This window comes from Montipora foliosa, chromosome 9 (genome assembly GCF_036669935.1).
Source record: "Montipora foliosa isolate CH-2021 chromosome 9, ASM3666993v2, whole genome shotgun sequence".
Lineage (NCBI taxonomy): Eukaryota > Metazoa > Cnidaria > Anthozoa > Scleractinia > Acroporidae > Montipora > Montipora foliosa.
The window spans coordinates 20,877,978-20,890,477 of NC_090877.1; the positions used below are offsets into that span (position 1 = coordinate 20,877,978).

Here is a 12,500-nt window from a genome sequence, read left to right on the forward strand (position 1 = left end):
GTCGTGGTTTTTCTTTTAATGGCGCGTTACTACCTTAGGTCTGCACGGGATCTGAGGCGAATGGAAGGAGTAAGCAGGAGTCCAGTGTTGTCTCATTTTAGCGAGACTTTGGAAGGATTGGTACATATTAGGGTCTTTCAGAAAGAGAACAGCTTTCTGGAGGGATTGTATGGGTATGAGTTTAAATTTTTGACTTTCCTATAAATTCAGGCTTATCAACTTAATGGGGTTTAATTGCCGCCGATAAAATTATTTTGAAGAATGGAATGTTGCGTTTGTCACCTTTCCCGATCAACGTCGAAAGCCATGTATACAGTATATATTTTGGTCGATAGTTGTAAATCTGACTAAATAGCTGGATTTTGTATCACAAATGTAGGATGCATCTCATTAGGCCTCCGAATTAACTTCAATGAACTCAGTTTGTTTTGAAAACATCTAAAGGGGAAAGACGGGTTTTGGTATTTTGTTAATTTATTTAGGAACCACATGTCCTCTCGGGTGTGCTATTTACCTTGTATCGTTTCCGTAGAAACGATGCGTAGTTAATTTTATTACAGTTCGCACTTGTTACTTATGATTCAGAGTCTAGCCAAGGGCAAAGTATTTCAATCCTGTCACATGGGTCATAACACTCGGTATCTAACAAGTACTTGCTTCGGTCCAATAAGATTGTTTCTTTCCCTACCCTTGTCCATTGCTTCCAAAGCGACTGTCAAACGCACTTATAATCCGAGATTACTATTAGTATACTGATAAGTATCTTTTCATTCCTAGAGACTAATATTTTATTTTCACTCACGGTTTAGCTAATCGTGTTCGCCGGATTAAGTGTTATCTTTGACTAGATCTCGCAAATACTTGGGACCATCTCCTACAGGACTAAAACTGGCGTTGTTTTCATCTTAATTGTAAATGGTCTTTTTTTAAACTGAAATGGCTTTGAGGTTGCGGAGATCCGTTTTTTAAATTTATTTTTATTTTTATTTTATTTTATTTTTGTTTGCTTAAAGATGATATAAATTTGATCTGAAGAGAATTAAAACTGCAGCTTCTCCGCTCTTTTTTTGTGTCAGATACCAAGACGCACACAACAAGGTCTGGTTTGCCGTCATATCAACAACAAGATGGCTTGGAACCCAAGTTGACATGATCTGCATAGCCTTTGCCATATTTGTGGTTTTCCTTGGTATTTTGACCAATAAGGACTCTGGTAAGTGTTTTAAAAAGCTTAGCTATTTTAAACTGACATCATAGCAAAAACGTCTGTTAAGGGCGATGCCCACTACTGTTATTGCGCATTTCTGCGCATCTGCGGATATTCGGATTCTCTATGCGTGGTGCTTACTAACACAGGGATATATTCGCGCAATTTAAAACTATGCAGAGAAAACTGAACTTAACAAGTATTCTTGGTATCCAAAAAGAAAATTGGGGGTAAACGTGATGCATTTTTCAGAGATCATTAAATTTCAATTTAGAAATTCCATACGTTGCTTCGTACTTCAAATCTTTTTACAAATGTTGTTGATCAATTGGCTTTGAAAAATGGGTGGTTAACCCCAATTTTCTTTTAAATTTCAATAACACTTCTGCTTTTTCCGCATATTTTCCGCATATTCATACACCGCGCAAAAATATGTTTGAAATAGTAGGCACCGCCCTAAAGCAATGATCATTGTTAAATAACGCTTTTTAACACACTTCTCACGTTGTAAAACCAACCAGTGCTCATGCTGACGTATTCTTCACTGTCATTTAAGGTGCCTCTGCCTTGTCCATTGTGTACGTTTTGAATCTCGCTATAGACACATGTCAATATACCATCAGAAGATGTTCAGAAGTTGAGAACTACATGACATCAGTTGAACGAATCATCACTTACACCCACTTAGATCAAGAGCCTGGATACAACAATGATCTTCAACCCACTGATAGCTGGCCACAGCACGGTCAAGTAAGCATCAGTAATTTAGGACTCGTCTACTACGAAGGAGGCCCAAAGATACTTAAAGATTTGACTTTCACCATTGACCGCCATGAGAAGATTGGAATCGTTGGTCGCACAGGAGCAGGCAAATCGTCATTGGTCGCAGCTCTCTTTCGCATGCCTCAACCAACGGGTGACGTCATCATTGATGGTGTCAATATTGCTGATATTAACATTCAAAGATCTCGCCAAGCCATGGCAGTCATTACCCAGGATCCTGTGCTATTTACCGCTTCACTTCGTGTAAATTTGGATCCCTTTAAGGAGTACGAAGACAAGGAGCTCTGGGATGTCCTAGAGGAAGCGGGTTTGAAGCCTATGCTAGAAAGGTTGCCTCGGCAACTCAGCGAAGAGGTCAGAGAATGTGGAGCAAACTTCAGCGTTGGAGAAAGGCAACTGTTGTGTCTAGCTCGCGCTTTACTGAAGAGGAACAAAATCATCGTCATGGATGAAGCAACGGCGAACGTTGATCACAAAACAGATCAATTGATTCAAGAAACAATCCGTACGAAATTTAAAGATTGTACAGTCATCACAATTGCGCATCGATTGAATACCGTCATTGATTATGATCGAGTTTTAGTTCTGGAAAACGGACGAATTGTGGAATTTGACAAGCCTGCAAAGTTACTGGAGAACAGAGCTGGTGAATTCTCAAGGCTCTATTACAGTCACGACATCGCTGGTTCTAAAGATGACGAGCACTGATCATAATTTAATTGTTTAATTGAGGCTTGTGTTGTTTTTTATCTGTATTTTTGGGAAAGAGAGGTGTAAAGCCGCTGTTACACGTTGAAACTTTTAGCTGAAACTTAATATTTTCAACGGCGCTGCAAAAAAAGTTTCAGCAGGCGTTGCACCGTGTAACATAAAAGGTCAAAACTCGTTCGGGTACTTCGAAACTGGTCTCGAAATATGTTGTTGGCGTTACCTTAGACAGTTTCTGATTGGCTTTCGCAGCGTAGCGTAACAAGACCGAGCGAGACCAGTTTCACGAAGCGATGTTACACTGTGAAACTGACTCCTGTTTTTATCACCACTGCGATTGCGTGACGGTTGCAGAAGTAGAAGGCGGTTCTAGTTTTTGCCAAACTTGTCTCGCTACGGAAGTTGAAAAAAAGTTCACAAAACTGACAATGTTACACGGTGCAATGCTTCCTGAATTTTGTTTCGCAGCGCCGTTGCACTCAGGTTTCTGCTAACAGTTTGGGTGGTGTCGTACCTCATTGAACGGGCTTTAGGATTGGCCAAAAGAACAATAGAACGAACAGTGGATTTGGCACAGAAAACAATAGGAAGTACGACACTATACAGCCAATGAAATATGGTGGTCAACAAGATAAGGGGAACGACCCTACCTACAAGTTTCGACCTGTAACAGCGGCTTGCCCTTTTCCGGCCCTGTCTGTCGGCACTCTATTAATTGGCCAATTTTTCGTTTAAGAAGTTTTACAGTCACAATTTACATAACTGACAAGGACGTTAAGGATAGCGTCAAAAATCTTTAAGTTTTTTAGAACTGCATTCTAATTATTGCTTAACTAATCGAATCGGAACTTTCCAGCCCGGAGGCTAGCGAAATTAGGGCAGCAACCCTGAAGTCCTTAACATCAACTCCCTCTTTGTTGAAGACATCCAGAATATTCTAAGATGCCTCTTGGCGGTTAGTTATAGTACCAAAACGCAATTTTAAAAATTCTTAATGAAAAATTTAGTTGTCTTGGCGTACCATGCAAACACCTCATCCTCGAACACCTGTTCCAGGCTCTCAGATAGTGGAGGCGAGGGAACGATCGAGAACGAGCAAAAGAAATCGGGCGGGGTCTGGATTTCTTCCCTCGCCTCCACTATCTGAGACCAAATTCATGACACTGCAGAACAAACAGAGCCTTAGGAACTAGTTTCTCATAAGAGTCAATTATAATCTTTTGCTGGGCACAGACAAGAAAGGTGAAACAATAACTTTCAGTTTTCAATATTCCTTATAATCATCGGCATGAAAGTGACACCAACGAACTGATAACTCAACAGCAAAGTACCGCAAAATTACAAGGCAAAGCAACTTGTTAAAAGGTTCATTTCGTTTTATAAATTCTCTTTTTGTTTTAATCTTTTTTGTTCTGTTTCTGCATTTTGAAAAACAAAGAGAGTTCACGTTCAAGTTCAAGTTTATTGTTTAGCCTCGGTAGAGATCATCAAGTGCTTCAAATATTAGAAAAGCTAGCGGCGAGAAGGCCCAAAGAGATAGGCTTCTTCAATCAATTTAATTAATACACGGAGAATTATCATGCCTAGTATACAATATACTAGATAATTGTATTAAGCATTACATTAGGCTGAAAAAAATTGTGTGTGTGTCAAGCAAACTTGAATAAATGCGAATAAATATTTTAGTATATATGGAAAGACCTCAAGTGAGGCCATCGCTACTGTGTGCATGTGATGGATGAAGAACCTTCGCTGATCCACAGCGTCAAGAACTTCTTATGCAACACCAAAGGACAGAGAAAAATCTCTGACCCGGGTGGGAATCGAACCCACGACCTCCGGATTAGATCACCGTTGCTCTACCGACTGAGCTACAGGGCCAGACGGGAGCTAGCCTGCGAACGCAGACGTATTTCCGGCGGTCGTTTCTCTCCCCCGAAAAGTAACGTCTGCGAGTTCGAGCTTCAAAACGATTTCCGTGACGTAAGAATTATTCACCAATCACCGTTTAGCTCTAAAAAATCCAGAACTAACTCGCAGGATTCGTGCGCGGTATAACCACGTATTCTCGTGGAGAAAAAATGGCGGACACACTGGAAGAAGCGTTCAAAGACGCGTTCAACCAGGTTTGCAATGTTTTTGGATTTGACAGTTTGAATACGCACCAGGAGGTGTCCATCAAATACATTGTTCAAGAGAAGAAGGATATTTTTGTAAATCTTCCAACGGGTTTTGGAAAGTCGTTGATTTACCATGCTTTGCCGTTGGTTTACTCGTGCTTGCAGTCAACTGACGAGAATATTAAATATCATCGTCGTGATTTCTCCGCTTAACAGCCTGATAAAAGATCAAATGTTGCGGCTAAATTCCCTGGGAATCACTGCCGTATCTTTGGCTGAAATGGCCACCGTAAAACAAACGAAAGAAGTAAAGAATGGGGAATATTCAATTGTCTTCGGATCACCTGAACTATGGCTTGGATACGAAACATGGAGGAAAATGGCAATGAGCGAGTTGCACCGGAAATCTGTCAGAGCAGTTACTGTCGACGAGGCTCATGTTATTTGTCACTGATAAGTGTTAAAGTCTCTAGTACGTCTCCGTGCAGTCCCCCATTCTCGTAAATCAGTTGCAGCTGTTCTGATGCATGACATATCTAACAATTTATCGACTCCAAATAATGCTGATTTATTGATTTCTTAAGCAAGCATTTATTCATATAAAACAAGGTCATCTTCAAGAGGTGACTATTTAGTTAAACCCTCAAGAATTGACAAACAAATTAAATCATTTTCAATATATGGTGTGAAAATTTGGAATAGTTTACCTCGTGAAATTCGCCATCTATTCAAAAACAATTTTAAAATTAAAAACCACAGTATCCTACTCCAAAGACTTTCAGAAGAAAATGACTGTATTGATTTATCTGTCTTAATAACAAAAATACTTAATAATATGGCTTCTGATATTTGCACTTTCTATTGATTTTAGATATTTACTTGTTTTAGTTGACTGCATGTTTTGTACACTAGTTATTTGTATACCTGTTCGTTCTACAATGTCTTGTCTGTGAAACACAACTGAATACCGAAGCTTTCTCTACTTGTTCTCTCTTTTATACACGCTTAACCACTTCTCCCCTCGACTAGCTTTTGCTAAAGCTACGATGAGTGCAAATTGAACATGTATCATATAATAATGAAATTCTACAATAAACAATTGATATAAGCTACATGTAACTTGATCAATCATGCCTAGTGTCTTGCAATTGTCTTTCGCCATCCTTTTTACACGAAGGGAAACACTACCGCCAAAATATCCCCTAATTTCTTCGCTAATTTCGTCCACCTTTTGCAGGGCATTATTGAATCGCACAATACGATTGTAGCACTGCGTGCAATAAATGGCCAGCTTTTCACAGTCGACGTAAACAGAAAGATCAACGTTTGTGGCACGATATACCAAAGAACATATGTCAACATTGCTTTTACCAAACATACGTATCTTCTCCTTAGCCGCCGAGAACTTCCCTCTACAAAGAATGCAGCATTCACAATCGTGAGAAATCTTCTTGGGAGTTTCGTTCATGGTTGTTTATATCACTCATAATCACGCTCCACAACTGAGAATCTTACCTGTATGGCTTGTATTTCAGACACGCAATTGCGCGAAGTCGCGCAAGAGTAACGCGAGCTTGCTTCTATCATACAATTTGATTGGTCAAAAACCTAACAAAAGATCTTACGTCACAGAAATCGTTTTGCAGCTCGAACTCGCAGACGTTACTTTTCGGGGGAGAGAAACGACCGCCGGAAATACGTCTGCGTTCGCAGGCTAGACGGGAGCAGGCCGTGGGAGTTTGAGGACAAATCGGCTCGGCCCAAGCCAAGTACTAAGTGCAAGTGCGTGTTGTCCTACCCGGGCCACCCGGGTCAGAGATTTTTCTCTGTCCTTGGATGTTGCAAAAGAAGTTCCTGATGCTGTGGATCAGCGAAGGTTCTTCATCCGTCACATGCACACAGTAGCGATGGCCTCACTTGAGTTCTTTCCATATATACATACACACGCTACTTAGGACAACACACACTTGCAAATATTTTAGTCTCGAAAAGTTAACACAGATGCAAATATTAATCCCAAATCCAGATTATCTATGCTGCTGTTACCCTTCAAGAAGGGAACAGAATACATGTATCTAAACCAAGAGATGATCAAGGTAAGTTTACCTTGATAATCTCTTGACTTAAACACAACAACCATTCTTCCAAAGTCTCCAAACAATGGGAATTTACTAAAAGCGTACTCACAAATAATACGGTCGACAGCTCATTTCATTTAGTTTTTCGCACACTAACATGAAATGGTTCGGTCTCGTAATAAGAACAAAAAGAGCATAGATATAATGTCAAGAAGACCAGATTTGACTATATACACTTTCATTCCAAGTTGTAATTCTCGGTAGAAATCGTTAACTATGTACGCATAATTTATCCACTTCCCAAAAACAATGGCTTTTTTCTGCATTGACTTGAAAAAGAAAATTTGAATTGACATAAATTAACGCCCCTGGCTTAGTGAACCATGTAGATAATATACCATTACGCTTGGGCTGACTGGAGATACCGGTGTTACAAGAACCGCAAAGACATAACCAGAGTTAGTAGAGGGGGGACATTGTTTGATGTTTTTTTGCTCTTTTGTTTTCCTTTGTGTTACGTCTTCTGTGAGTTTCACAGGTTTTTACAACGAGGATGAGGTTTCAGGTGCTTCTGTTGGTCCTCAGCCGGTACGTGATCCCTTGTTGTGTAAAGATTGCACAAGCAAGTGTCGTTGATTGCTGAATCCTTCTTTCGTGTAACAAGATATAAATAAAGGCGTATTGCGTCCGGAGAAAAAAGAAGTACATAATAGTGAATAAGGACCTAGTTAAGCGACCTGTCTCCACAGGAGGGCTAGTAGCTCAACAGGTAGAGCATCCTACAGGTTTACCTAGGACTCTGACTTTTTCAGTTGTCCTTCCGCCCGTTGAATTGAAGCAGGTAGCCACTATATAGGACTTCATGTTTCACGATCTTTAACTGAGATATCGAGCTAACCAAGTCAAATCCGAGTTGCTTTGTTTATATATCAGCAATGTCTTAGTTTCCATTTCGTCATAACAACAAACTCCGATAAACTATTTTTAAAGGTACCGTGAAAAGTCAAAAAGAACGACGTTTCGACACTATCCTAACGTCATTATCAAGTCAAAAAGTAAAAATTGGAAATTGAGTATAAATACTAAAAGCACAATATATATAGCTACGATAATTGCCAACGAGCAAGCCGAGCGAAGACGCGAAGCTTGCGAGGCGGCCAGCTTAATGCCGCGCATATTGCAGCAGGCAGAAAAATTTTCGATCGTGCTGTGAAAAGTGCGCGCAATGTAAGCCTACGTTAGTGTAATGTAAGGTTCCCTGCAGATTTTAGTAGGGACCAATAAAAGCGCGTGTTTTGATGTGTGATGTCGTTAGACAAATTTTTGACAACCTTGCATGACGCGTGCGACTATTGATGATATCGTGTTTGGAGGTGAGTGAAAACATATTTTCTTCCCATTTCCCTGACCTTTGTGTTGTGTACACTTGCTTTGAGTGTTCTTAAATACTTATTTTCGAACCATCGTGTTCTATAATGAGTGAACGAGCTCAAAACTAAACCAGCGTACGTGTTCTTATCGACCACTGTTGTCAATTACGGATTTCGGCCCGCGAGTAGAGCAGTTTGTTGTTAGTTTTGTAACCATTGAGTTGTGAACAATTTATTTTAATTTTCAAAGGAATTATGTTGTCTGCAAAGTACACAATTCAAAGAACAATCTGACTTACAATTCATGGCTGTATCTCGCAAAATAGAAATTCTGCAAGTGAAACAACCTTCATGTGCGAGAGAGGTTGATTCCTCATTACATGTTTCACACGGAAAAGTCTGAAAACGCTTTGGCGATTTTATACATGGCACTGATTTTTTTCAACTTAATTATTGTATACTCCTGTTAAAATTACGGCTGTACAAGAATTACAGCAGTACTTCCATATTATTGCAAAACGCGTTGACATATACATTGTTGTTGAAGATACAAAGTGTGCAATTTCTATTATTGCCGTATTGTTAAGTTGCAGTATAGTTGAGTTGCTGTACTTTCGAATAAAATAGTTACAACTACTGTTGGGTATGTTGGATCTCTGATTCAAATCTGCAAACTATGTATTATATTGACTGTTTCGTTGGCTCTTGGCGATAGCTATTACTAGTACTACAAGTTAATTGAAACAGAAAGCTTAGCACGAATGGAATCTGCTTGAGTATTTAAAGAATGCTCGAGTTTTCCAGTGAATAAAATTTCAAAAACCAAATAATCAAATTTGCTCTGGCACTTCCTAAGAATTTTAAATTGGCTAGCTTTTAAAAGATTGCTACTACCTCGGGACTCCGTGAAATGTTTTTCGATCGCCGAATAATATTGTGCTCAGCAATGCACACTGGTGTAGGTGTCGGGCGGTGTACCCAACATAATCTACATCGCATAGACCACATGAAAAATAATAGACAGCGCATCGCTGATTAATAATAACTGGCTTGATTTCTCGTGTCTTAAGTTTCCGTTCTAGTTTAGTGCTCACAAAAACAGGTTGAATAAAAACTCTGCGCTAAGGTCAAGTAGTTGCCGCCGAACCGCACTAGCGGTTACCGCGAATTAAAGGGCAGCTAAACTTATTGGCATTATAACAGATTACTCTGTGCCAGTAGGAGTGAAAATTGATCAAGCTATTTAAAAACACAATGTGGTTTCGTGCTTAGACTCTTTCCTCTAACAAAGAAGCATTTGATCGGCGAAGTGTGTAAAAAATTACGTTCAATTTTTTTGCGATTTGATTATCGTAAGAGCTTGATTGATTTCACTATTAGAAATTTCACTCCTGCTGGTGCACAATCTTGTAATGGGACATCCGGTTAAAATTCAGTTAGAATTATTCTGCAATCCCAATGCCCGAGTCAAAAAATTAATTATAAATACTAAAGGCGCAATAACTACAACAGTAATAACAGAGACACAAAAAGCTTAGCATGAATGCAATCTGCTTGAGTTTTCTATTAAATAACATCTCAAAAACCAAACAATTTGCTCTGAATTTGCTTGACTTCTCTTACCTTGGCTTTAAGATACTGTTCTAGTTTTGTGCACACAAAGACAGGTTGAATAAAAACTTTGGACTTATGGCTAAGGTCACGTAGTTTCCACCGAGCCACCTGGCCCCAGTTGTTCGAAGGGTGAATAACGCTATATATCCAAAACGTCGTGGTTTTTAAAACCTTTTTGGCTTTTAGTATGTTTAAAATAGTTTATCGCAGTTATTTATGACCGTCGAAATGTTTTTCAAAATAACGTCTTCTGCTTTTATTTTATACCTGTTAAATGTTAAAAGTTTGATCTGTTTAGTCATGAGAATTTGGTGTTATATCAAGATCACACCCATTAAGCTGTCGCATGCGCAGTCCCTTCTGAGTTAATTAGTCGAACCGCCCGCTTTGGTCGCGCAAGCGAGCCGAGGGGAGAATGGTGATGGAGCAAAGATATAGGGACTGCACTATCTTCTGTAACCGACGCGTTCAGAATCTCCCGTTGTACCAGCAACTGGAAATTCTGATTGGTCCGTCGACAATGGACCGTTGTCACATTTTTTTTGACGAGTTGATTACTTTTCGTCAGATTATGACGTCAATCTGTCTTCGAATTTCATTGGGAAAAGAGAAGCACTACATTGCTTTTGCGGTTTCGATCAAATGGCTAACACATTGAACCAAACAAGAACAGAAACTTGCAGTCGAAGCTTTCCTATCGTGCAAATATGTTACGGCTGTGCTACCAACTGGTTTCTGCAAGAACATTTTTTATGACAGCTTTGTAATCTTAAAGGATAAGAGTGACCCAAATCAAACGCAATCGATCGTGGTAATAGTTCTTTGTCGTATCATCATCGAAGACCAGATTCAGTCAAACGATTATCTGGGTAGTTGCCTTCGAGAAGAAGGGGAATTTGTTGAAGGACACTAACCTGCGATCAGGCCCATTTTTAGCTTCGCCCATATGTTCTCTTATGTCGTCGCTCGCTAAAATTGGGCCTGACCAAAAATCTCTCAAGAATTCCGGACGGTATTTTGGCCGACCAAACTCGTGATCTGATTGGCTGTTGAAACGCCGGAAGTGAAAATGCCATCGTGATTGCGCGGAGCTCTCGCGAAGTCCTCGAGACTAATCCGCCATGAGTGTACGAAAAAATTTGCTCCCTTTTGTTCTTACAATGCCGTGGACGGTGCAACTTGATTTTATTTGTATAAATGGAGATATGCCATCTGAAACATCTCATAACTTGTCCAGAATCGGGTTTGAATCTCTGGTACGAGTGAAATTAGCGATTCCGTTGTCGAGCTCTGTGGCCATATGGTTGAAAGTACTTTGGCACAAACTTCCCTGATGTTTTGAAAGCTAAATAGCTGGTTCTTTCAAATGGCAATGAAAGCCGATGCATATTGGTTTCCTGGATGAGACGAGGGACATATATATCAACAGGAGGAGATGCTGATAAAATCGCAAGTTACACGAATGCATGTTTTGAATATCTGTGTATCAAACGGCTTTATTTATTCACTGTACATGACACGGTTTGTTTGCACACTTCATAATATTTCCAGTTGATTTTACTTAAAACTCGCACTCCAGAAACTAAAATGGCATGTTTCCAGAGAGATCAATTGTACAACAATAAAAGAAACTTTGCGAGTGCATCTTACTGTTCGTACTCCATCAGAAAATTAACAGCCAATGCAAACTTATCATGATTTTACTGCGCGCAATTCTAGAAATACACTGCAACTGAAGATATTACCCGAAAAAATCACCAAAAAAACCTTCATGGGCAAACACGTTAAAGGAATAATGTATTTCTCTTTTTTTTTCTCTAAAAATCTATTGCCAAACCGTCCAACGGCAAAATGCTACAGTAGGTTATCTCAATTACAAATTAAGATGTCAAGCTTAAATAGGATGCATATTCAGTGAAGTTCGGAGGGAGAATTACACCGGCCTTTGCCGCAATATAGCGGTCGAAAACATTCCCCACGCTTTATTTGTTTTTCTCAAATTAAAGCCAACGGTAACTTTCGAATTCGTTTATAATATTCCTCCCACGGTAATAACTCTGGTCAAAACAAAATAGCGTGAATCTGCCGTCCACGCGTGTATTGGTGTAATGGAAGTAAATTTGATTGGCCGATGAAGGACATGTCAATCAATCAAAAAAAGTGGGCGGAAGGAATTTCGAAGAGGAATTTGGTCAGGCTCTATTTTTCGTTTCGCCAACTCCACATTACGTACCACGCGAAACTAAAATAGAGCCTGATCGCAGGTTAGAAGGACACGTGCTTGTTTTCTTTTAAAACTAATGCGCGCGGCTCAAGATAAATTCATTGCCAAACTGGTGAATTCCAAAGTAAATTTCACTCGAAAAGCCGATATCGCTTCGTGATTAATGATGATAATAATAATAATAATAATAATAATAATAATAATAATAATAATAATAATAATAATAATAATAATAATAATAATAATAATAATAATAATTGGTAGTGCTAATCATACTTACTTGCAGTCGAGGACTGAATTGCGAAGGGCGCAGCTCACGATATCGGGCTGAAAGCATACAAAGACGCCTGGCTGCCGCTATACAGTCCATGTTTGATGTCGGAGCACAGCACCATG

The 12,500-nt window shown here is 39.5% G+C and overlaps 1 protein-coding gene and 1 non-coding gene across 2 annotated transcripts in view; one reads left to right on the top strand and one right to left on the bottom strand.

The window, feature by feature from the left end:
* LOC137971180 (ATP-binding cassette sub-family C member 4-like) overlaps nt 1-4,371 on the top strand; it is a 17,695-nt gene extending 13,324 nt beyond the window's left edge. Inside the window, exons 5-7 of the mRNA XM_068817942.1 lie at nt 1-173; nt 1,077-1,213; nt 1,764-4,371. The exon at nt 1-173 is cut by the window's left edge and continues 398 nt beyond it. Of these exons, the coding sequence (XP_068674043.1) occupies nt 1-173; nt 1,077-1,213; nt 1,764-2,698 (1,245 nt within the window). The 3' untranslated portion in view covers nt 2,699-4,371. The remainder of the gene's footprint in view (nt 174-1,076; nt 1,214-1,763) is intronic.
* A 135-nt stretch (nt 4,372-4,506) lies between these two features.
* On the bottom strand, nt 4,507-4,579 carry Trnar-ucu (transfer RNA arginine (anticodon UCU)). The gene has a single exon. It is a non-coding gene; the product is annotated as a tRNA-Arg (tRNA).
* Nucleotides 4,580-12,500: the final 7,921 nt, after the last annotated feature.